We start from the raw sequence: 26,488 nt of genomic DNA on the forward strand, positions 1-26,488 counted from the left end.
CAAATCTTGGTCTGATGCAGAGTATAAGCAAATGGAAAACAGATAAAAAATTTTCCTCTAATCTTTTTCAGTTACTGTCAATTTAGAGCTACCTGCAGCAGCAGCAGCAGGTACAAAAATTTCAGATGGAAATGTGATTTTCCATATCAACAATGTCTCTTTTAAACAGGATGAAAAGATCATTCTTCATCCGGTCCCTAGAGGGGGAGCAAGAATGGGCTCTGCTTTTTCTAGCAGACTCTTAAACCTTTATTGGCAAAATAAGAGGAATTTCTTCTTCGGATGCTTGCTCATGTCGATTCCATTCTAGGTGTGAGCATGCCCACGTGCACAGTTGTCGGAGACTTTTGCCTTAGCAGTATCCATAGGGCCAGCTGTGGCGCCCCCTTGAGTGCCATGTTAATGCATCAGTATATCAGGGGCTGCTGGCCCTATGCCTTCTCAGTTCTTACTGCCTGTAGTGGTAGATTGCAGCACCTCTTCCCCTTGCTTTGCAAGTGGTCGGTGTTTCTTACCCGCCCCCCCGCCCTTCCCCCCAACCTTGTGTTCCGGCTGTAAATAGTTTGTTTATAGTAGATAAGCTAGTAAGTAGCTGTTAAGTACTGTAGTTAGTCTATTAGGGTCCTGGCAGGGGCTTTGCCCCAGGCATGCCCCGGTCTCTGGGTTTTCAGCCCTTCTTTGACTGCAACAGGCCTATGCCAGTTAACGACCCACATGGTTGCTGTCCGAAGTGCTTGGGGGAAACTCACATTAAAGAGAAGTGGCACATCTGTAAGAACTTTCATCCCAGGACATAGAAAGAATGTGATATTCGCTTAAGGGCCCTCCTTATGGAGGCCACTCTTCACCCAGCCTGGGAGCTGGCCTGCCTGGATGCTACACCCAGCACTTTGGCCTTGGTGTCTAGCACACCCCCGGCATCTGGCTCTTCCTGGCACCAATGCCCTTTGCCGGTGCCCAAGATGAAGACTAAGAAGAGGACCCAGCACCAAGCAAGTCAGATCAAGGGCACTGGACCATGCTTGGCCGCCTGCCCATGCCAGAGCCACAAGGGGACACACCCCCGAGGGGACCTGCTATCCCCCTAAGAGGTCTGCCACTGACTCCAGGGAGTGGTAGGGGACCAAGGTTGATGGTGCAGTCAATGCCCTCTTAGCTCCCAGTGCCCTGCCGCAGCCGGTATTGCATGCAGCGATGGACCTGGCAAAGTGTCCCTACAAGGGAAGACCAGCCGTGAAGGCTTCCCAGAAGGTGAGTGAGTGTCACCGGTCTCCGCAGTCAAGGCCTTTGTGCCGGGCCTCACCCTTCATGCCGGGTCTCACCCAGGGGGAGGTGTTGGTTGGCACCGGTTGTGTTTGCGCTGACAGCCACCATCCCCAACACCACAGGGACACTCCCTAACCCAGCACCACTCCCCCTACTCCTGGCACCAGTCTGACCATTCGCGGCACCGGTCAACCACAGCGATGGTTAGCTGCCGGACCCAGGTGTTGATGACCCTGCCCTGGTCACCGGAGGAGAATTTCTCCGACACGGAGAGGGAGTTCCGCCCCTTGCCGAGACAGCACCGTCACAACTGGGCTCTGGAGGGTGCATCTGCCGTAGTGATGCTGACCTGACAGCAGGCCCAGTGGCCAATGCAATGGCTGTACTGGAATGCCTGGGGTATTCTGGTAATGCTGATGCCCCTGTCTCACCCGTCCTTGGTTTCCATGTCTGACAAACCCCAATCAGCACCGGCGGCACTGGGCTCAGTGCAGGAAGTGCAGGTGGGTGCTGTGGTGGATGAAAAAATACCCACCCTGCAGGGGATGATGATCGGGCTGTTCTCTGATCAGATGGACACGAGGCTGCATGGTCTGAAGGACATTTGGGCCACCCTCTGGTCCCTGGGAATGTATATGCTTCCGTCTCCAAGGAAGCCATTCAGGTCGCCCCCACTGCCAAGCCCTGGGCAGCCTCGGCAGGGATCTATAAGGAGAAAGGCCACTGTATTCAATTGCCGCCGCCCTTCCTCCTCCTGCTCACCTGTGCAACCTGGTTCGGCAAAATACCATAGGGGCCAGAGTGGGCATTTTGCAGTGTGCTGGAGAGCAATGCCCCAGTCACCTCCCTGGGTCTGCCCCATCATTCCCTCAACCGTCTCCATCCTTACCGTTCAGCCTGATCAAGAGTCACCTCGGACCTTTGTGTGCTAGAAATTGTGTCGCTGGGCTACACCCTTCAGTTTTCACCAAGCCCCGTCCTACTCCCTCTCTACCCTGTCCCTCTTCAGGGACCCTTCTCATGAGCAACTCCTAATTCAGGAGGTAAACAACCTCCTACAACTGGGGGCGGTGGAGGAGGTCCCTCAGGAAATGAGGAGAAAAGGTTTCTGCTCCTGCTATTTCCTGATCCTGAAGGTAAAAGGGGACCTACATCCCACTCTGGACCTGCAACGACTCAAAAAGTTTTGCATGGTATCCCTGGCCTCCATCATTCCCTCCTTGGATCTGGGAGACTTGTATGCTGTTCTCGACTTGAAAGACGCTTATTTCCATATCTCTATCTTCCAAGGACACAGATAGTTCCTTCATTTCATGGTGGGCCAGTGCCATTTTCAGTTCATGGCATTCCCCTTTGGCCTCTCCTTGACCCTGCAGATCTTTACAAAGTGCATGGCCCCAGCAGCAGCTTATCTGAGGTGTTGAGGGATCCATGTCAATCCTTATCTCAATGATTAGCTCATGAAGGGCAGATCGCAGGATCAGGTACAGAGCAGCCTCGATCTGGTGCGGGCCACATGCTGTGACCTGGGCCTGTTAGTGAACTAAAAGAAATTGACCCTCGTACCAATGCAACCGATAGAGTTTATTGGGGTGGTTCACAATTCCATGTGGGCCAGGGCATTCCTTCTGGAGACCCGTTTCTGAGCCATGTTGGACATAATCTCTTATGTGTGGGGCCACCTGCTCATCACCACCCGCACTTGCTAAGGCTGCTAGGCCAGATGGCTGCTTGTACTTACATGGTCCTTCATGCCTGGCTCCACCTCCGGCTGCTGGTTGGCATTGGTCTACATCCCCACTGGACCAGGTAGTCAAGGTGCTGGACCGCATCCGAGTGTCACTGGAATGGTGGCTGGACCCTGCATCAGTGTTGCAGGGAGTCCCTTTTGTGGCCCTGTTCCCATCGCTGATTCTGGTGTCTGATGCCTTGGACCCTGTCTGGGGAGCTCATCTGTGTGAACTCAGTACACAGGGCTGCTGGTCAGGGGTTGACTGCTCCCTCCACATAAATGTTAGAGAGCTCAGGGCAGTTCATCTAGCCTGGTCTGCCAGGCTTTTTGGTCCTAGTTACAAGGCAAAGGGTTCAAGTCCTGATGGACACCACCGCCATGAGGTTTTATATCAACAAGCAGGGTGGAGCCAGGTCATCAGCCCTCTGCCACGAAGCCCTCAGACTATGGGACTTTTGTGTGCAGCATGACATTCATCTCATGGAAGCACACCTCCCCCGAACTACGAATGTATTTGCATATCACCTCAGCAGAACCTTCTTGTCTTGCCACGAGTTGTCTCTTCACCCCAACGTGGTCAACCAGATCTTCTGAAAGTGGAGATCTCCCTAGATGGACTTATTCGTGACACGCCAGACCAGGAAGTGCCAACGGTTCTGCTCATTTCGGGAGGTCGATAGGGCTCCCTGTTGGACGCCTTTCTGCTTTCTTGATTGGGGGCTCTGATGGATCTCCAGCTCCAAGATTTGTCCTTTTCATCAGTTAAGGTCCACTTGGCCACTATATCAGCCTTTCACCCTCTGTTCCAGGGCAGATTGGTCTTTGCTCATAGCATGACGGTCCGGTTCTTAAATGGTTTGGAGCAGCTCTACCCTCAAGTCTGGGACTTGATAGGATGAAAGGTCATCCAGTGTCCACCTAGCGAATTTCTTTTTGGATCATAGTCTGCATCCAGTTCTGTTATGATCATGCAAAGGTGCCTCCGCTGATGATTGTAACTGTCCACTCAACTAGGTCACAAGCCTTGTTGGCAGCCTTCCTGGCCCATGGGCCAATTTCTGATATTTGCAGGGCCGTCACTGCTTATCTGTACATATGTTCATGTCTCATTATGCGCTTACCCAGCTTCAGCAGAGTGGTGTAACAAGCTGCACGTTGTGAACTCTGAGCCCACTTCCAGGGATGCTGCTTGTGAGTCACCTAGAATGGAATTGACAAGAGCAAGCACTCAAAGAAGAAAAAACATTTACCTACCTTTTGTAACTGTTGTTCTTCAAGATGTGTTGCTCATGCCCATTCTATTACCCACCCTCCTACCCCTCTGTTGGAGTTGCTGGCAAGAAGGAACTGAGTAGGGTCGGCGGTGCCTGATATACCGACGCATAAGCGGGGCACTCAAGGGGGCGCCACAGCTGGCCCTACAAATACTGCTAAGGCAAAAGTCTCCGACAACTGTGCACATGGGCACGCACACACCTAGAATGGAATGGACATTAGCAACACATCTTGAAGAACAATAGTTATGAAAGGTAGGTAACTGTTTTTATTTAAATCCACGTTTGTGGACTTGTTGCCACCCTCTTGGGGTCACCAGAAAGCCAACTAATTGGCCAAGATGTCAAACCCCTTAGCTCCTAACAGAGAAACAAAGGAGGGATATGGGAGGATGAAATGTCAGATACCAAGAAGCCCCAGCTAACTTCATGGCGTCATTCCCCTGGTCACAGCATGCAGAGTATCATTGCAGACAGAGATTCTCATTTCCTTCTGGTAGGTATAATAGAACTGCTACGGTCTGTTTAATGTTCAGTGTGTGTTTGGTATTCTTATAAACTGTTTACATATTTGAATCCAAAGGGCTGAATTCTGAAGTCCTTTTTCAGTCAAAACTCTCAGTGAACACAAGTTCCTAGATGGAACTCTCTAGTTTGAATTTGTTGGGGTTAGAGACAGTGTCAAATACTTATGTAAACTGGTGTTGAACTTTCCTCTCGTTTGTTTAGTAGAGGTGTCAACCAATCCACTTCAGTAGAATTCCCAAGGAGTAAGTTACAGAACTGGATTAAAACTAATTTAAAGAAAAATCAATTCGGCTTTCCTGGAGCAGCATACTCTACTTTATTGAACTTCTTAAGAAATCTATAATTAAATTGCAAGGGACACAATCAAGCTTTTATGGAGTGGGTTGGATTTAGTCAGAGGCAAAGCATCATACCTAAATAAGTATGTTCAAATTGGGGAGGGGGGCAGTTTGCACTGATTTACACACTGTGGGGAATCCTTTTGATGGGGATACTATGGGGAATAAACAGGAGCAAACTTTAGCTCTGAATGTTTATTCAAACTAATGGAAAGACATTGGTTAAAATGTTACAAGAACAAGATTTCTCAGATTTCTAGTATTTTGTGGTTTCAGATGGGTCAGAAATAATGAAATTCATCTCTTCTGTAGGTACTTTCACTTTCCATCACAGCAGAAACCACTAAGGGAGGAGTCACACGAACAGTATAGTACTGTAGAATGTAAACTAACCTTAGTGGAACCTCATTAAAGGCCCTGATTCAGACTTTTGGGTGAGGGTTAAGGTGTTCTGATTATATCACCTAATTGATCTAACTGCGCTGGGATAAATTAGAGAGAGGGAAAGGCAACAGAAATTTTTGTACAAGTGAATATATTATTGATTTATTTTAATGTGGAAAATCCCACTATACATTATATTTTCTTTTCCCCTCCTGTTTCTGATAATGCTCTCTTTTCTTGAAAAAATTGTGCATCCTAAACTCTCACATTAAAGGGTCTTTCTAAAATTAAATTCTAAGGAATCTTAAAAATAACTTTAATGAAAAGGGTAACTCTTCCTCCAGATTACTGAAAAATTGTCTTTGTTTCTATAGACAGGGGGTGTTCTCTCTTTAATAGAGTGCACGCTGATTGAGGAGCCAGATGTGAGTGATGATGATTGTAAGTTGCATTAAACTGTTTATATAATTATAGCTCCAAAGCGGCTTTATAAAAAAAGTGTTACCCTTTGTTTATTTGTCAGCACAGCAAATAATATATTTTACTTTTTCGTTAAGTCTGAGAAGTAGTGTTAAAACTGCATGTAAAAACTCTTGTTAAAAATGTGTATTTTGTTCTTGCAGATGATAAAATTTCAAGTAAATAGCTGAACCAGTGTAACAAATTATTTTCTGATTTTTGTGTGGAATTTCACACTTGAGGATCTTAACTGAACAAAATCCTGGCTTGAAAGAAGACAGGGATAATTAGGTTTATCAAAGATCAGGGGGAGGTGAAAGAGTTGGCTGAGCTTGTGGAAGATTTTGTTCTGGATCCTGTAAATTGTAACTGCCATCTTGTTCAAATTAAGTAACGAAGTATATTACCTTGCTTTTTTAAATTGATTATTCATTTTGGTTCCAATCCCACGTATTTAGGAACAGGGTGAACTTTGAGCCTAAGAATAGTTCCATTAAGTTCAGTGATACTTCTCATGTGCTGAAAGTATAAAAAGCATGGAGAAATATTTGTAGGATTAGGGCCTTATTTAGTCATTTGGAAAGTGTAGTAATTCACAGCAACACCCATTCATTAGTACTCATGTATTGTTTCCCAAACTTTGCTTGTACTTGATGTAGGTGAAAATGTGGTCACTGCTTTGGAGGGTAGTGGTTGTTGTTTGGCAGAGGGAGGTTTGAAATACTTTTTAGTGTCAATGTAAACAGTACTTTCTTTGACATATAGCTTTTAAATCACAACTGCTTGTTTTTTCCCTGGATTGTGAAGCAAAAGGTTCTGGGCAAGTGTTTGGTCACCTTGATTTCAAGATTGTGGTTGAACCTACTGATGCTCCTCCTTATACTGTGGTACTGTTAGCTCCTTCGCGACAGGAAAAAGCTGCGTGGACAAGTGATATAAGTCAGGTAACTTGGTTTTCCTTTTTTTGTTTTGTTTTGTTTGTTTCTCACCCATAATATCAGTTGCTGTGTGTTTCAAGCTAATCTCAAGGAGCTTTTGCTTTTTTCCAGGGTTTACTTATTAGGATGAATACATAAGAAAACAAGTCTTTGCCTATTTTGACAGAGATTTTACACTTTGCTTTATACGGATTCATTAGTGTACGGCAGAAAGCTGTTTTGCAAGAAATGTGGTTAGGAATGTGAAGTAGGCAGATGAATAACCCATGTAACATAACTGGCATTCATTTTTACCAGCTGTTAATAAGTACCTGAGTGGACTTCTCTGTTGATTTTAAAAGAAGAGTCAGACCTGTTAATTTGAGGTACTGCTATCTGCAATCTAAATGAAAAATCATTTATTTGTGAGTCTTGAATCAGGAGGAAAATGTCTCCATTCCATTTCCATCTCATGCTATGTATATGTATCATATTCCATAGAGTAAGAGAACAAGATTAATTTAGTTTTCCCCCCACATTGATAAGACAATTAGATTAATAGATATAATACACAAATAAGAAATATGATAGCTTGCAGGTGATTCACTTTGTTGTGAATGAGTGAAAATGAAAAAGCATTAAAATATTTTAATGGTGTGGACATCGTTTAAAAAGAGCATTATATTTCTACATCTAGAATTGCTAGAAACCAGTTAAAGAATTGCTAGAAACCTTTTAGGGGAAGAGGTTGAATACACAGCAAAAGAGTTTTCACTTGCTTATACCATATCTGAACAGAAGCCATAGGATTTACCTTTGATGATTACATATAAAGATTTGAGATGGCAATTTGAACTAGTGCCATCATCCCGACTTAGAGCTCTCTCAGCCCTCTGTTAATCACAAGGAATAATTGATTAGCAATCACTGTAAAGGCAAGTTTCAGTCTGGAATTTGACGTTCTCCTATAGTAACATTTCTGGTAAGTGAATCTGCTTAATATGTTTGAAATTGCTTTAAAAAAAAGAAACCCTCTGAATTGTTTTGGTCTGGATAAACAGTTTTGGAATAAAATAAATAAGACGATAAATAAAATTTTGAAAAGACCTATGTGACTTAGGAGCTTAGGTCTCATTGAAAGTCAAGTGGCATTTAAACTTCCAAATGTCTAAGTCACTTAAGTGCTTTTGAAAATTTTATCCAGAGTTCTTGCACTGGATGAATAACGATAAAGTAAAAATATATAGCTATAATATTGACCTATTTTTTTCAATTTCAAGAGCCAAATGTTTAAAACTCAAAGATCCTTTCAATGGCAGTTTTGTGTAGCAGCAAGAAGACGTCATGTGAAAAATCACATGCATTGCAGGGATTGGTATAATTGCTTTAAAGCAGCAATGCAATCTCAGGACCTCACATTCCAGGGCCGGCTCTACAGTTTTCACCGCCCCAAGCAGCGTGGCGAATTGCCGCCACAGACGGCAGGGGCAGTCCGTGTGCCCTTAGGGCGGCAGGCGCGTTTCCGCAGCCGCTGCAAATCGGCAGCAGCTTCTATGTTTAGCTGAAGCTGCTCTGGACAGCTAAACATAGAAGCTGCCTCCGAATTGCTGCCGCAGCAGAAACGCGCCTGCTGCCCTAAGGACACACGGACTGCCCCCGCCGCCGGCAATCGGGCGCGCTGCTTGGAGGCAAAACAACAGGGACTGCCGCCCCTTGTAGATCGCCGCCCCAAGCACCAGCTTGGAATGCTGGTGCCTGGAGCCAGCCCTGTCTCGTTCATATTTATTTTTTTGGTTTGCTGTAGTGAAAGAGATAATAAATAAAGGAGCCCAGGGAGAGTGCCATGGAACTCCCACGAAGTTACAAGTTTTAGGATGAAAATTAAATAAGAATTGCCAAATCAGATCAGACTAGTAGGGCTTCTTGCCCAGTTGCTTGTCTCTGAGGGGGCTCAGAACCAGCTGCATAGAAACCTTATAGTAGACAATTATTGACTAAACTGTCCATAAGTGCTTTTTCCTCTTAACCCACTTCTACTACTCTGAAGGAGGGCATAGGGGCCATACTAACAGAAAGAGTAAACAATAAGAATCTTATTATTTCAGATGTGTGCAATTAATTAGGTGTGCAAAAATGTGCAGAGCTTGGTATTCAAATGAGCAATTTTATACTGAGTTGCCCTTAGTGTACATGATTAGTCTAATTGTGTGCATAATCATGGGTATTGCACTTATAAATAAGGTGTGCAAATGCACACACACAACTTTAAATTTACACCCTGAATTTTACTTTTCACTTAGTGATTGGATGACCTTCCAGTATCAACAAATAAAGAAAATCAAAATATATTGAGAATGAAGAGCAAGTATGAGGAAATGAGTTGTTGGCAAATGCCATTGCTATGATTGTTATATAGTTATCCGCTCTACTGTTGCCATGGTCAAGTTACTGAGCAAATAATTAGCAATCACATGTCTTAGGAATCACAGAATCAGGAAGAAAAATTCATTCCTTCCACATCAACAACCGTTCCTAATTCTTTGCATCATTAAATAACTTTCACATACAGTATTTGTGGTGAGAACTCTTAGCCATATATTTTTACCTTTTACTTCAGCCAGCACTGATCTGAAGCATTGGTGTCTTTGTGTTTTTTCTCAACGGTGTATTTTAAGGCATAGTTTTTTTATTTATAGCATTGCCCTCTCCTGTCCTGTTTTGACAGTCTGGGTGGTGAACCCAGGCTACCAAGACTCTGAAAGAGCGACAACTGTAATATTTAAAATCTTGTTCTACCCAGTTTGTGCCTATGTGGAAATAATGAGATCCATTAATTTGTTTTCAGACTTCTTTTTGTGGAGTTGAAGAGCTTATTTAACTGATGGGTCTTTCCCAACTTCTGTATCCTCAGGAAGAGAAAGAGTTTAAATATAGCTTATTCTTCCCTACTTTGCCTTTGTGCTGAAGTAAACATTCCAAGATTTTTCCCTACATTTTTATATATCTCAAGAGAATGTCCAAAGACATCTTGCAAATTTTTGCTAGAAGGGCTAAGTCAAAGACTATGACAACTGTAACTATACATAACCATCACTGCCAAGCTTTATATAACAAATGTCCTTCCTAAATAATAATTTATAATAATAACAATAATAAATTAATAGTAGGATTATGGTAATGGTCCATCACAGATAAAGGCTGAAATGAAATGGAGGTTCCTGATTCTAGGAGTAGAAAAACTTAGAAAGTTCTAGTTATAACTGGACTTGGGCTTTGATGAAAATGTGTTGGTGATACTAGAACTTGCATAAAGCCAAGCACTTGTTGCAACAATATGGAAATGGCGCTTTATAATTGAGAGTGTGCTTTAGTACTATACTGAGCTTGCCTTGCTTATATGAGTCCCATTGAAGGGAATCAAGTGAGTAAAGCTAGCAGAATTTGATATAAAGGGACAAATTCAGCTATTACCTCAGGATAAATTTGGATTAACTGCACTGACTGGTGAAACTAGGACAGAATTATGTCCCAAGTTTGTACTGAGTTTTATTACTGTAATGGGAAAAAAACATCACTTCAGAATTTGTACATATTCATCTTAGTTTGACAGTGTCATCATTGACTTTTGACTTTAGAGCCATTACAAGAATACAATTACAGATTCATAGATTCATAGATTCTAGGACTGGAAGGGACCTCAAGCTTCAGGCCGTCCCCTGCCTCATGGCAGACTAAATACTGTTAGACCATCCTGATACCATTTATCTAACCTCTCTAAAGCTCAAGTGGAAATTCCACAACCTCGCCTAACAATTTATTCCCTGTTTAACCACTCTGCATAGGACTTTTTCTAAGTCCACAAACTCCTTGCTGCCAGTTTAAGCCTTATGTAGAGGCTCTCTACACAACATCCCACACACAGATGAATACATAGCTGTAGGAACAGTATCCTGATAATCGCACAGCAAACTGGCTGCTGAGTCTGGCCTTTAATACTCAGCACACAACTATTTTCAGTGAATGACAATATATATCTCTCCAGATCAGTGGCACTGCCAATGGCACCGCATGCCCACAATACGCAATATTTTATGGCTGACTAACAACGCTTCCTCAGTCTCGTCACTCACGCCCTTCACCCTAGCCATTAGGATGACATCCTTCCACTGGACCATGGGAGAGACCTAGAAAAATCCACACGTTCAACACTCTCCCCCACATCATCAGCCTGACAATTAACGGGAGTCCACTTTCTAGCACCACGGCAAATAGATGGTACCATTAACACTCATATACGAAACCTACGACCCGCTATCGCCTATGCCTCAGCTTCCATCCGGGCACATCAACGATCACATGTCTACAGCCAAGCATGAGTACACGATCTCTCAACCTCATACAGAGACACACCTACAATCTCCCCAAGCTTTCTCAAAACACAATACCCCACGAGGAATTAGAAAAGATCACAGAGCCAGAGTGACCGCAGAACCTTCATATCAAGACAGCAAGAAGAACCAACAGACCATGGCATCACTACTAGCCCCAGCTGAAACCCTTCCAACATATAGGATCTCACATCTGAAATGATCCACACTTCACAGGTTTTGGTGCAGGCAATCCTTGCCAAGACAGCACTACCACTGAAACTATTCTCACCCGCAATCTCCAACCACATAGCTAGCTCGACTCAGAACAATCCGTAAAACTCAATGGCCAACTCTGCCACATAACACTGTGGACACCAATCAAGGACTAACATCAGCCATACCATCCGGTTAATTCATCCACGTCACAATGTAATAGCGCCATCATATGACCAATCCCTCTGTATGTACTCGGCCAGCTGGACAGTCCTAGCGAAAAGGTAAATGGACACTAATCAATATGGAGCAATATAACAACACTGTAGAGAGAGCATTCAACCTCCTGCCACAAGCAGACTTAAGGTGGCCATCACTGACGCAAAAAAACTTAGTACAGACTTCAAAGAGAAACTGCGAGCTCGTTCACTGAAATTTGACACCAAGCTCTGGACAGAAGAACTTTGAAGTGCCATACAGAACAGTTTCTCCTTCCTTGTTTTTCACTACCTCTACTTAAAGGGCCTCAGCTCCCTCGACTTGAATCTAATCGTTATCCTAGCTTGCTGCTAGCATAATATACCTGCCCCTGGAAATCTTCCACTGCATCCTGACGAAGTGTGGTATTCACCACGAAAGCTCATACTCCAAATGTCTGATCGTATAAGTGCACAGGATCTCTGCTGCTTTAATCATTCTGTCGCTCTTGCTTTGACCTCTTCAATTTCTCCCATCTTTCTGAAATGCAGTGTCCAAACGGGACCATTACTCCAGCGATAGCAGCTGACCAGTGCAAAGTGAGCGAAGTAATTCTCGTGTCTTGCTCACAAACACCTGTTAAGCATCCCCGAAACATTTGCTGTTTCACAATCATTACATTGACCATATTTGGTTGTATCCACATAACTTAATGCCCCCCTTTACATCCCTTTCCAACTCCTTCCTAGACAGTTCTTCCCTTCTGATAGTGTAAACTGATCTTCCGTTCCTATATGAACTTGCTTTGTCTTTGCTATGCAATTCTGTTTATTTCACATTTCTCCAATTTGTCCCCAAGTCTTTTGAATTTTCATATCTCCACAAGCAGTTGCATCCCCCGTTTGGTATTGTCCGAAACTTAGTTAGCGTACTTTCGTAATCCAATATCTAATCATTGATGAAGAAGTGACAGAGCCGGGTCCAAAACAGACCCCTGCGGACACCCACTTGTCTTACCTTCAGCTCGGATTGAACCATAATAACATCTCGAGTACTGTTACCAGCCAGTTATGCCCTCCTATATTAGTAGCCAGTCTAATTGTAGTTGCTAGGTTCTATCTACACTATCATTGCGAACCATCAAGGCCTACTAAGTGAGAGTATACCACATTCACGCTTACTCCCTGTTCACAACTCTTATCCTATCAAAGAACTATCAGATGGTTGACTTGGATATTCTTTCAAATCAGGGCTTCCCGCCTTCCTTACCACCTTCCAAGTTTTTGCAGATGATTTCCTTAATTACTTGCTCCATTATCTTCCCTGAAACAGAAGTTAAACTAACTGGTCTGTAGTTTCCTGGATTGTTTTTATTTCCCTTTTTGTAGATGGGCACTATGTTTGTCCTTCTCCAGTCTTCTGGATTCTCTCCTGTCTCCCATGATTTTCCAAATACAATAGCTAGAGGCTCAGATACCTCTTCTGTTAGCTCCTTCAGTATTCTAGTGTTATGAAATCTGTGAATGTTAAATCAGAATTGGAGGCTTGTGATTTGTTCAGAATTTTGATAAAATATTTAGCATGAAATCTTGATCCCATTAAAGTCAATGGAAAGACTCCCAATGACTTCAGTGTGCCAGGATTTTACCCTTAGAGTTAGTAGCATATCAATTTACTGTATATTTTTGACATGCAAGTGGCATAAGATTATTTGTTTCAGTTTGTTATTCAAGTTCTGTTTGTGTTTTTTCCTTGCCTGGTTCCCAGTGATCATAGGTAGTGTAGTAATCACAGAGAAATTAATTTTGTACAACATTTTATGAAACAAATTCTTCTCATGAAAAATATGCCATGTTAAAACGTGCTATTTCCGCCTGCATCTTTGTTAGTGCTGAGGAATACTGCCCTTTTCCTTGTGTTAATTACTGAATCTCTTGCCTTATGGTCATATATCCAGGACCAGGCTTAGGAAAAATGGTGCCCTGGGAGAATTTGTGTTTTTGTGCCCCTGGTGCCTACTGCCTTCCTGGGCTCCCCCCATTGTTCCTGACCCCCCGCTGCCTTCCCAGGCCCCCCCATTGCCCCTGCCTCCCTGCTACCTCCCCATCATCTCCCCATTGCCCCGGCCCCTGCTGCCTCCCCAGGCTTCCCTCCATTGCCCCTGGCCCCCACTGCCTCTCCCCCAACCATTGCTTCAAATTCCCTTCTGTGACCTTGCGCCTCAAGCCTGCCCTGTTCCTTGCCTCTTGACCATGGCACCCTGGACGGTCGCCCATGTTGCCCACCTGTAAATCCAGCACTGCCTACATCACAGCTGTCATCTTTTTAGCTAAGGACTGGACGTGTCTACCTGTGGAGACTGTCAATACCACTCCTTAATTGGCTAGAGGGGCCATGGATGAATTGCATGAGGCACTTTCACCGCAGGAGCTAAAAAGGCAGTTGCTGCAACGCTCCCAACTCATGCTAATCTGGACAGGAAAAAAATGGTTACTTCCATTAAATATATTGTATTTTTGTATTTTGAATAACCCATTTGATAAAACCAGTACCAAAACGTTGACTGGATTAAACCCTGTAGATGAACTTTTCAAATCACAACAAAAAACTAATATACAAATAATGCAGTTTATACATATGTGGATTTGGTATTAATAGATTTTAAGGCCAGATAACACCATTATTATCATCTAGTCTGACCTCCTGCATAACACAGGCCATTTGTTATAAGATGTTTCAAAGCCAATACTTCTATTCATTGTGCTTCCATTCAGTTCAATATATATTACCATGAAGGAGTAATATATATATACTTATGGCACTAGATGAATACAATTAAAAACAGGAGGTCCATGTGGAGCTTATAGTTAGTAGTCATTGCAAGCCTAATCCAGTGGGAATATCTCCACTGACTTCCATGGATATTTCATCAGCCCTGTAATTTCTATGCCCAAACCTTTTAAAGTCTGTGGTGATGGATCTTATAAGGGACAGGCACTAGCTGCAGCCCTTAAAGTTTCTTTAAGAAATCGCTACAAAGTTTGTCATTTATTTTTGGCTTAAGGGCGCCTCAGAAATTATACTCTGTGGGTGAGATTCTGAGCTGCACCTCTTAGAGAGGAAACCCAGAGGGAAGTTGGGTATGCTGCCTTTAAGCCACCTTTGTGTCCTTCTGATCCTGGGCTGCATAATTTAGACAGCTCTGGGGTCTAAATTACAGCAGCTTCTCTGGACTACTCTTTGGGTTGCAGCAGTGCCCAGAATTTCTGCAGCGCCATGTGCTGCAGCTCAAACCCAGTCATACCCTTCCTGCCCCCAGCCCCAATCCCAGCACACCCTTTGTGCTAGGATTTGCAAGGGAGTCTTTAGAAGATAGCCATAACAACTGTCTTTCTTAGTGCCTGCACTGGGGGAATTTGCCCGTGGCTGGATCTAAGGCTTATAGAGCCAGTTTACATCATTCTGGCCCTCTTACTCAGCATAAAGAGCTCAGAGGAGGGCTGAGGATCTTGCCAAGCATGTCTATAAATCTTTCTAATTTCCTTGTAATATACGGAGGTTTATTGATCTTAAAAATACCACAGAGTACAAGTTGGAGGTGTTTTAATCTTGTTAAATCAAAGCAACTTCATTTGCAGTTTAAAAACAGTTTTAGCTTATCAAACTGTGTAGACCAGTTCATCAGTTTGTGTACTTTGAAGTAGATCCGTTGATTTTAATGCATCAGTGGTGCAAAGTGAACTTGTCAGGGCAGACTGGAGAATCCTGTCCATTGTAGTTTCTTCTTCATTGCTGTTAACTTTATTTATTTTTAAAAAATCTATTTTAGCTATCTGTTCACACCCTCTGAGCACAATGTTTTAGGATTATAGCGATGAAGGAAAACGTGAAACTATATTCTTTTTACATTGTTTTCTTTTTAATGATTCTTGACTTTCGTTTTCACAGTGTGTTGACAATATAAGATGCAATGGTTTAATGACTATAGTGTTTGAAGAAAACTCTAAAGTCACTGTGCCACATATGATCAAGTAAGTGCAACAAACTTTTTACAGGGGAATGATGTAAGGTGTTTTTTTTTATTATTGAAAGCTTAACATGATGGAAAGATTGAAACTTTTGAAATGTAACCTTTTGTACAGTTTTGTTGAATGGGATTAATCCTACATTCCAAAATATATACCATTTTAAAAGCTTATGATTTTAGGGGGGACCTGACTCATGATTTTTTCAGACTTGGGATGGACAGTACAGACTAGTATTCAGAAAAGCTCTTACTTTCAAGTATTTCTGTAGTTGTGTGCATTCTTGTTCCTTCAGATGAATAAATGTAAAATTGTTAGCTTTGAAGTATTATCATACCGGGAATATTTATTCTCTGTGATACTGCTCATGATTTTATTAATTAGATTTTAAAATGTGTGCAAAATTTAGGCAAGTACAAACAGGTACAGTTTGTCAAAGTACTTCATTATAGCAGCTAAAATTTTTCTTTTCCTTGCTGTGCCCATCTTTGAGATGCCATAAATTTAACTGGTTGCATCAAGGTAACATTATTAATTAGAAATACACATCCCCCTTGTTCCCCTCTCCCAGCACTCTCTTTTCATCATTTATTTTTCCTACAAATGTCACTTTTATTTATAGGTAGCAATTTTCAGTACTTGATTTCAAAATCATAACATAGGAGTACCTCTGAGTTCCCTTACTCTTTCACATGTACATTATTTACCTTTATCCACTATAAATGTTAAGAAATAGAACAGAATACCAGTAGTCCTTTGTGACTTTGATTGCCACTGGGTCATTTCTCCTTCTGGGCCTACATTGTACCAACAGTTCTCTCGGTAGCACCTTATATCAGTGTTGCTCTCCCTTTCTGCACCTTAATGTATACAAAGGAGAGCATATGGGTCTCTCTCTTTGGTACATATCAGGAGGATCAATATTAGGTCTGACACTTTTTCTTTACTGTCTAGAAGTAATTGACTTTTTTCTTATTTTGATTTTGTTTAATGATTCTGCAATACAAACATTACTGTTACCTATTTAGTGTTGACAGTGTGGTCAGCACTTTATGAAAAATAAAGAATGACATAGTCCCCATCCCAAAGAACTCACATTCTGAACAAGCCTGATAGGATAATACCAACATACCTGAGGTCAATATCATGTTTCAGAGATTTTGTCTCCTCTCTATTTGACTTTGCAAGTGTACTGATTTTTAAAGTGTGTTATTGTTTCAGATGTCTGCACTTGATGAATTAAACAATTTCTCTGCCACTTCAGTAAGAGCCTAACAAAGAAAAACTGTGTTTTCCGTTTAATGCAGGGAGGAAGTTAGGTGGAATATCTTGACTGTGGGTCCTAAGAGAACCAAAAGTGCTGCAGAAAAGATCAGCCAATGTTTTTAAAGGAACACTCAGCTTAGTCTACTCCTCTCTCCTGCAAATGAAATGTAATGAAAGCATTTTTTAGCTTACATATTTTCCTGTAATGTTAGAAACCCAGAAAATACAGTATAGCTGAATTGAATCTATGGTGAAGGGTGCATTAGAAATTATATATTTACAGGTGTCATGGTATCTAGCCCCACTCTGAACCTTAGCGTCCAAAAGATGGGGTACCGGCATGAATCCCCCTAAGCTTAATTGCCAGCTTAGATCTGATAGCTGCCACCAATCAGGACTTGGAGTGCCTGATAAACTCTGGTCTCCCCAAAACCTTCCCTGGGGACCCCAAGACCCAGATCCCCTGGATCCTGACACAAGGAAAGTAAACCCTTTCCTTCACCGTTGCCTCTTCCAAACTTCCCCTCCCTGGGTTACCCTGGAAGATCACTATGATTCAACTCCTTGAATCTTAAAACACAGAGGAATTCCACCTCTACCCCTCCCTCCCACCAATGTCCTGGTGAGTACCGACTCAATTTCCTTTGAGCCTTAACCAGGGGAAAAATCAATCAGGTCTTTTAAAGAGAAAAACTTTTAATAAAAGCAAGAAGAGTAAAGATAATCACTGTAAATTCAAGATGGAATATTACAGGGTCTTTCAGCTTATAGACACTAGAAAGAAAACCTCCCTCCCCAGCACAATACAAATTAAAATACTTCCAGCAAACTACACATTTGCAAATAAAGAAAAACAATAAAAAAGACTAAAGCCGCCTTTGTCCTGATACTTACTAGAATTAGAACAGAAGAGATTTTTTCAGAAAGATTGGAGGAATCTGCTTACGTCTGGTCCCTCTCAGACCCCAGAGAGAACACGGACAGAGAACAAAGAGCACAAGAAAAAGCTTCCCTCCACTCAGATTTGAAAGTACCTTGTCTCCTGATTGGTCCTCTGGTCAGATGTTCCGGTTCACTGTTTGTTAACCCTTTACAGGTGAAAGAGACATTAACCCTTAGCTATCTGTTTATGAGAACAGGACAGTAAAGAATCTACTTTTTTGAAACTTGTTCTTATAATTTATTATGTAGATCTGATGCTCGTCTTCATAGAGATGACATTGATATCTGCTTCAGCAAAACATTAAATTCCTGCAAAGTGCCCCAAATTCGTTATGCAAGTGTGGAACGCCTCTTGGAGAGATTAACAGACTTGCGCTTTCTTAGTATTGATTTTCTTAATACTTTTCTGCATACTTACCGCATATTTACTACTGCAGCTGTTGTACTGGAGAAACTCTCAGATATATACAAAAGGCCTTTCACTTCCATTCCAGTCAGGTAAACTCTTTCTTCTTCTGTCATGAGATTATTGTTAGAATAGTCCTTTCCTACCATGTAAATAGTAAGAAGTAGCGGTGGTTTGGGGGACTGGAACTTTTTTTTTTTTAACAATACATGATGTATAAATATATTTTAGTTTTATGCCCTGGCCTTCAGGAGCAAATAATATAAATATGTTGTTCACATAGAGCACATTTGTGAATGTTTTTCATTAAATCTGTTTGTACTCACTAAAATTAGTTTTGCTTCTTTTGTGTCTTACTCTTAGGTCTTTGGAATTGTTTTTTGCTACCAGTCAAAACAACAGAGGAGAACACCTGGCTGATGGGAAGTCACCACATCTTTGTCGCAAATTCTCATCTCCTCCCCCACTGTCACTCTCTAGAACTTCCTCACCTGTCAAAACCAGAAAACTCTCATTGACTAATTCACCACTGAACTCAAGAATAGGGGCTTTAGATCTCTCTGCTTCCTCCGTTGCCAGCAGTCCTACCTCAACTTACAGCCCAGCCACATCCCCACCACCCACTGCTAGAAAAGTACCACTGGACCTCAGCAAGGGCCCCTCCTCCCCCGAACAAAGTCCTGGATCCATAGAAGAGAATTTAGAGAATCCTCGCATTGATCTGTGTAACAAGCTAAGAAGAAGCATTAGAAGAGGTATTATATAACTGCAGTATATTGAGTATTAAATTGGCAAATATAGTAGTCACTAATATAAACTGAACACTTAGCAGATGACTGCAACCCAGTATCTGGGCTACAGTAAATGTTTCCCACTGCTTAGTAAAGTAGTTCCTTTTTGACCCTTGAAAACATTTTTCAGTAATCAAGTACTCATATCCTTATTTTAGTTGTAGTAGATGCTTTGTTCAAATTCCCAGTGCTCCACTGTTTTTGCATCTGACGTCACCCTAGGAATAGCAATGTGGCAGAATGGAACACACCAACAATGGCCCTTCAAAGAACAGGGAGAAGAGTAAATGGGATTGAGGGGAAAGACTTCAACTATCCTGTGTGCCAAAAGAAACAGAAATTAGTTAATGGAACCTTCCCTTGTACCTTCTTGAAGTAAATGTTGTAAGATGTGCTCCCTTTGTGATACGACTTGTAAAGTATTCACTTAAAAAAGAAGGGTTCTGAGCAATGTAAAGAACTCATCTACTTTGACAAGTCTTCTTGATAAGGTTAGCTCTGCTTTGAGTGTTTGTGCACATATATTTTCCACTGCAGGTATATGTGCACCTAATGCACTCAAGTCAGAGACTTTTGCCAGAATTACCATTAGGCAGTGCATGTGTTGGCCTCATATGCAGAGCCAAGGGCATAAAAAGGGGCATAGCCACTGCCGCCTTCTCAGTTTCTTCTTATTGCCTGTGGCGGGAGTTGAAGCTTTGCATAGGACTTGAGCTTCTGTTAGCCAGCTTTAAGAAAGAGTTTCTCTTATTGTATATAGTTATAGTTCACTTTAATGTTAGTTCTAGTATAGCTTAAGAGAGACAAGATAGGTAAGGTGATACTCTTTATTGGACCAACTTCTGATAGAGGAAAAGACAAGCTTTCGATCTATACAGTTCTTTAAGTCTGGCAAAAGAAATCAGAGAGTCTGATCTGAGTACAAGTTATGACAGATAGTTAAGAATAAGGGGTAACACGTGTTGTAGGAGATCACTTGAGATGGAGTGGGCAATACAAGTTAGATTGTTATGCAAAAGTGGTTTGAAATAGGCCACTAAAGGTTAGCAGACAGGTATATGTTACAGATGGTTGTAATGAGCCATGAAACCAGTGTTACTCCCTATAGACTTATAGACTTTAAGGTCAGAAGGGACCATTATGATCATCTAGTTGGACCTCCTGCACAATCCAGGCCACAGAATCTCACCCACCCACTCCTGTAACAAACCCCTGACCTATATCTGAGCTATTGAAGTCCTCAACTTGTGGTTTAAAGACTTCAAGGTACAGAGAATCCTCCAGCAAGTGACCCGTGACCCATGCCCCATGCTGCAGAGGAAGGCGAAAACCCCCCAAGTGCCTATGCCAATCTGCCCTAGAGGGAAATTTTTTCCCGACCCCAAATATGATGATCAGCTAAACCCTGAGCATGTGGGCAAGACTCACCAGCCAGACACCCAAGAAAGAATTCTCTATAGTAACTCAGATCCCACCCTATCTAGTGTCCGATCACAGGCCATTGGGCATATTTACCGCTAATAGTTAAAGATCAATTAATTGCCAAAATTAGGCTAGCATACCATTCCCTCCATAAATTTATCAAGCTTAGTCGTTAAGCCAGATATGTCTTTTGCCTCCACTGCTCCCCTTGGAAGGCTATTCCAGAACTTCAATCCTCTGATGGTTAGAAACCTTCGTCTAATTTCAAGTCTAAACTTCCTGAAAGGCCAGTTTATATCCATTTGTTCTTGTGTCCACATTGGTACTGAGCTTAAATAATTCCTCTCCCTCCCTGGTATTTATTCCTCTGATATATTTATAGAGAGCAATCATATCTCCCCTCAGCCTTCTTTTGGTTAGGCTAAACAAGCCAAGCTCTTTGAGTCTCCTTTCATAAGACAGGTTTTCCATTCCTCGGATCATCCTAGTAGCCCTTCTCTGTACCTGTTCCAGTTTGAATTCATCCTTCTTAAACATGGGAGACCAGAACTGCACACAGTATTCCAGATGAGGTCTCACCAGTGCCTTGTATAACGGTACTAACACCTCCTTATCTCTACTGGAAATACCTCACCTGATGCATCCAAAGACCGCATTAGCTTTTTTCACAGCCATATCACATTGGCGGCTCATAGTCATCTGTGATCAACCAATACCCGAGGTCCTTCTCCTCCTCTGTTACTTCCAACTGATGCATCCCCAGCTTATAACAATAGTTCTTGTTATTAATCCCTAAATGCATGACCTTGCACTTTTCACTATTAAATTTCATCCTATTACTATTACTCCAGTTTACAAGGTCATCCAGATCTTCCTGTATGATATCCCGGTCCTTCTCTGTATTGGCAATACCTCCCAGCTTTGTGTCATCCGCAAAACTTTATTAGCACATTCCCACTTTTTTGTGCCAAGGTCAGTAATAAAAAGATAAATAAGATTGGTCCCAAAACTGATCCCTGAGGAACTCCACTAGTAACCTCCCTCCAGCCTGACAGTTCACCTTTCAGTACGACCATTGTAGTGGATGGGATCTGAGTTACTGCAGGATTCTTTCTGAGTCTAGCAGTGAGTCTTGCCCAATGCTCAGGTTTGCTGATCACCATATTTGGGGTCGGGAAGGATTTCCTCGGGCAGTTGGCAGAGGCCCTAGGTTTCGCTTCCTCTGCGCATGGGCATGGGTCACTTGCTGGGGATTCTCTGCAGCTTAGGTCTATCAACACACAATTTGAAGACTTCAATACTCGGACATAGGTTAGGGGTTTGTTATGAGTGTGATGGTTTAGGGTTCTGGGCCTGCTTTGCGCAGGAGGTCAGAACTAGATGATCATATGGTCCTTTCTGATCTGAGTCATGAGTCTATGCATCGGAACCGGCACCTCGTGTGTTATGCTTAGCCCTGCCAGAGGGCCTGAGCTTTGCCCGTCAGTCGGACACAGACCGCAGGATTGCCGGCTAATTCCTGGGCTCTGGAGCAGAGTGGCCGCTGTGTGCCTCCACGAGAGGTCAAGCCCGGCACCCCCCATCACACTGACCTTGACACAAAAAGTGGAATGTGCCATAAAGTTTGCGTGACATGAAGCAGGAGATCTGCAATACGATGGGACTGGATATCCTACAGGAAGATCTGGATGACCTTGTAAACTGGATATAGTACTAGGATGCAAATGTAAATAGTGAAAAGTGCAGGTCATGCACTTTAGGGATTAATACAAGATTTTTTTTTCTTTATAAACTGGAACCATCACTTAAAGTAACAGAGGAGGAGAAGGACCTTGGACTTGGTTGAGCACAGGATGATTGACCGCAATGTGACTTTGCTGTGTGAAAGCTAATGTGGTCTGGATGGATCAGGTGAGGTTTTCCATTAGAGATACAGGAATAGCATATATAAAGGCAAGTGGTGAGACCATCTGGAATAACTGTGTTGCAGTTCAGGTCTCTCCGTGTTTAAGAGGATGAATTCAACTGGAACAGGTACAAGAAGAGCTACAGGATGATTTGAGTGAATGGAAAAAACTGTCTTATGAAAGGAGGACTCAAGAGCTTGGCTTGTTCAGCTTACAATGAGAGACTGAGGGAAATGTGATTGCTCTATAAATACATCGAGAGGATAATACGGCGAGGGAGAGAATTATTTAAAGCTCTTTACCAGTGTGGACACAGACAAATGGATTAAAACTGGCCATCAGGAAGTTTAGACTTGAAATTTGAATCAGCTCATGATCACTCGAACGAAGGTTGTCCCCTACCACCATTTCTTCTATGAGGTCCTCACTGCTCACCAAAACCAAATCTAAAATGGCATCCCCTCTTGTTGGTTCTTCAACTACCTGCTGAAGAAATCCATCTGCTATCACATCCAGAAAAATCTGAGCCCTATTATTCTTGCTAGCACTTGTCCTCCAGTCTATATTTGGGAAGTTAAAGTCTCCCATGATTACACATTTGCCATTAGTGTTTACTTCATTAAAAACATTAAAGAGGTCTCTATCCATGTCCAAATCAGATCCTGGCGGTCTGTAGCACACCCCAAGCACTATCTCAGGGGAGGCTCTAGTAGCTTTCTTTCCCAGTGTGATTTTTGCCCAGACAGACTCTGTCTTGTCCATTCCATCACTTCTTATTTCTTTACAGTTAACCTCATCATTAATGTACAATGCTACTCCACCACCTTTGCCTTTATTTCTATCTTTCCTAAACAGCACATAGCCTTTAATGCCCTGTACTCCAGTCATGACTACTATTCCACCCTGTTTCTGTTATCCCTATAATATTCGGTTTCACTTCCTGCACCAGTAGCTCCAGTTCCTCATTTTGTTACTAGGCTCCTTGCATTAGTGTACAGACATCTTAAATTTTGCTCTTTGGCTTCGCTCACATTCTTTACCCAGAACCAACTGTGGGTGCTGGACACAGAAATATCCACTAATGGTTGGGAGCCCCATCTGGGTCAACTTCAGATTCCAGCAGTTTGTAAACATTAGGAGGTTTTGTTCCACATAAACATATTGGAGGTTCAGACGATTTGGAGAGCATGAGAGATGTTCGTTATCGGCATCAAGAACCAGATGGTTCAAGTACTCACCAACAACACTACCACTTTGTTTTATCTGAACAAGGGGGAGTAAGAGTAAGAATCAGTTATTCCAAGAAAAGATGCACCTGTGGATCTTCATATGCACCTATGTTCTTCATAAAGAACCATGTCTTGCTAAAGGCATTTCACCTTCCCAGAGGAGGAATGCTATTACAGATTCACTCAACAGAAACTTTGTAGGCCATTATGAGTGGCCAATAAACAAGGACATTCTGCACCAGATCTTTCATCAGTGGGATTATTTAGTAATAGATATTTTTGCAACTAACTGAACAATAAATGCAGGAAATTCTGCTACAGAGCAGATAGCAGCCCTTGTCTTTTGTCAGATTCTTTCCTTTTTCCCAGGTCAAGTCTTCTGTTGAATGCATTTCTTGCCATTCCTCTAAATCTGAGGGTGATCAGGAAGCTAAAAAGAGTCAAGGCAATCTTCATCCTCATAATGCCAGCCTGGCCAAGGCATTGACTCAGTTCAACCTGCCATAAGTCTACCTGTGATTGAGGTGACTTACTGCACCCAAAACTACAATCACTTCACTTCACGGTGTGGATGATCTCTGGCTGGGCATTGAGGAAAAAGTTTGCTTCCAAATTATCCAGGCTATGTTGATGAGAAGCAGAAAGGACACCAGAGCCACTTACGTAGCACAATGGAGAAGTTCTCTGTCTAGGCTGAATCTTATCAGTTGTCACCAAATGGTGCAGAAATTAGATTACCTGTGGCATTTGAAATCATCTGGTCTCTCCATCAGTTCTGTGAGGGTTCATTTAGCCTCCATCTCTGTGATATATCCATGATATATCCACCACCAGATGTTTTTCTGTCTTTTCCCATCCTTTGTATCTAGATTTTTAATGGGACTCATCCACATGTACTCTCCATTGTCTGATCCAGTGCCTTCATGGGACTTGACTATAGTGTCCTCTTTATAATGGATTTCCCCCTCTGAACCTTTAGCAACAACTTCCTTATCATTGATATTGATGAAAACAGCATTTTTAGCAGCAGTTACTTGTATGAAGAGGTTCTCACAGCTAACCCATCTTTCATGATATTTTACAAAGACAAGGACTTCATTTGCCCACACCCTAAGTTCATGCCTAAGGTTGTATCTGCGTTCCACCTTTGAATCGAGACCATTCATGTTCCAATGTTTTTTTCTTAAACCTAGCATTCTAGCAAAGCTGAAGAGGTGTTTCATACTTTGGATGAGTGGAAGGCTCTGTCCTCTTACCTGGACTGCACAAAGTAGTTCAGATCATCTCCCAAACTTTTTGTAGCCTCACTGAAAGGATTAAAGGACAACCAGTGACAGTTTTGCTGTGAGTCTTCCCCCTTGGCCAGGGCCCAGACTTGGGCTAATGGGGGCCGACCTGCAGTCAGGGTCTCCAGGGCTGGGGTTGAGGGGGCACGCTGCCTGCCTGGCACTCTGGGGCTGGAGGTGCTTTAGCGGCTCGGGACTGGGTGGGGTGGGCTCTGGGCTCCGGCGGGGGAAGTGGGCGGGAGGGACAGGGCCCTGGGCAGAAGGAGCAGGCTGGGCCAAGGGCTAGCCTCCCCGAGTCCATGGTTCACCTGACACCCATGCCTGCAGTGGAATGTATATGTGCACAACATGTCTTGAAGAACAACAGATACTGTACTGGTAAATAACCTTTCCCCCCACAAAAAATGATTTAACAACTAATTAAACCAAATAATTCAGTTACCCTATTTTATATAGATTCAGTATTGGTGTCTTGATACCCCAGTAATTGGGGAATTATACACATAATCCCTGATTTAAGAAAACATTCCTTTTCAGAAAAAATGCTTAAGCATGTGCTTAACTCCCATTAAAATCAATGGGAGTTAAGCATATGCTTAAATTCTTTACCGAATTGAGGCCAAAATGAATTATTTCTTTTCTGATTTTTTTGTTGAACTAAATATAAGACATGATAATACAGTAATATAATTTTGTTTCACAATTGGCTTAAAAGAATGCAGTATAGACCAAATTCTGCCCTGACTTACAGCCCTTGGGTCTCCATTATCTACACTTTACTTGCAGATGTTATAATTCAAGGCAAAATGTAGCCCTATGTTATTTCTTCACAATATAATAAAAGAAACAGACAAAATCAAAGAAGAGGCAATAAAAATATTTTCCAGACCTAAAATAACAAAAATATGACTGCACAGATTGCTGCTCTTCTCTCTGTTAAACAGATCGCTGAAATAAACACCTTAGTGAGATATATAATGGAGTTTTAACCAAAGGAGTTGTCATTATAGAAAGTAGCATATTGTTTAACATGAAATCTTTTAAACTGACAAGTTAGCAACTATGGGGAAGTTTATTAAGCAATTATTAATAAACAATAAGCTCTCAAGCAATGTTGTTGGTAGGTGGTGTAGTACAGCAAGGTTTAGGCCTTATCTACACTACAAAGTTTTGAAGACTTTATGTAAGTCGCCATCGAGCCTCCAATTTAAGCAAGTCGATCTTGCATGTCCACACTCCGTTCATTGTGTTGACAGAGCGCATCCTCACAAGCAGGGCTTGCATTGACGCACGGAGAACTGCACTGTGGGTAGCTATCCCACAATGAATGAAGCCAAGTAGAATTTTGGGTTGGGCTTCCAGTGCCTAATGGGATGAAAACATTAGTGTGGGTGGTGTGGCAAATTGCCGGTAATGTTCTCTGGGTCTCGAGCTTTCTCTTCTCTGGGGTAGGTTCAGGGCGATATTGCTTGCCTCTGAACCAGTTCTTAATCACTCCCCTAGTGTCCTTGGAGGAGGGGAGTGGAGAGGGAGGG

General features: G+C 42.4%; 1 protein-coding gene across 2 annotated transcripts in view; it reads left to right on the forward strand.

Annotated features, from left to right (window-relative positions):
• The window catches only part of RASGRF2 (Ras protein specific guanine nucleotide releasing factor 2), a 241,924-nt gene that overhangs the window by 108,227 nt on the left and 107,209 nt on the right, over positions 1 to 26,488 (forward strand). For both annotated transcript variants that reach the window (XM_032793920.2, XM_032793929.2), the window contains exons 11-15: positions 5,897 to 5,963; positions 6,789 to 6,925; positions 15,628 to 15,710; positions 18,162 to 18,410; positions 18,682 to 19,073. In XM_032793920.2, the coding sequence (XP_032649811.1) occupies positions 5,897 to 5,963; positions 6,789 to 6,925; positions 15,628 to 15,710; positions 18,162 to 18,410; positions 18,682 to 19,073 (928 nt within the window). The remainder of the gene's footprint in view (positions 1 to 5,896; positions 5,964 to 6,788; positions 6,926 to 15,627; positions 15,711 to 18,161; positions 18,411 to 18,681; positions 19,074 to 26,488) is intronic.

Source organism: Chelonoidis abingdonii, chromosome 6 (assembly GCF_003597395.2).
Source record: "Chelonoidis abingdonii isolate Lonesome George chromosome 6, CheloAbing_2.0, whole genome shotgun sequence".
Taxonomy (NCBI): domain Eukaryota; kingdom Metazoa; phylum Chordata; order Testudines; family Testudinidae; genus Chelonoidis; species Chelonoidis abingdonii.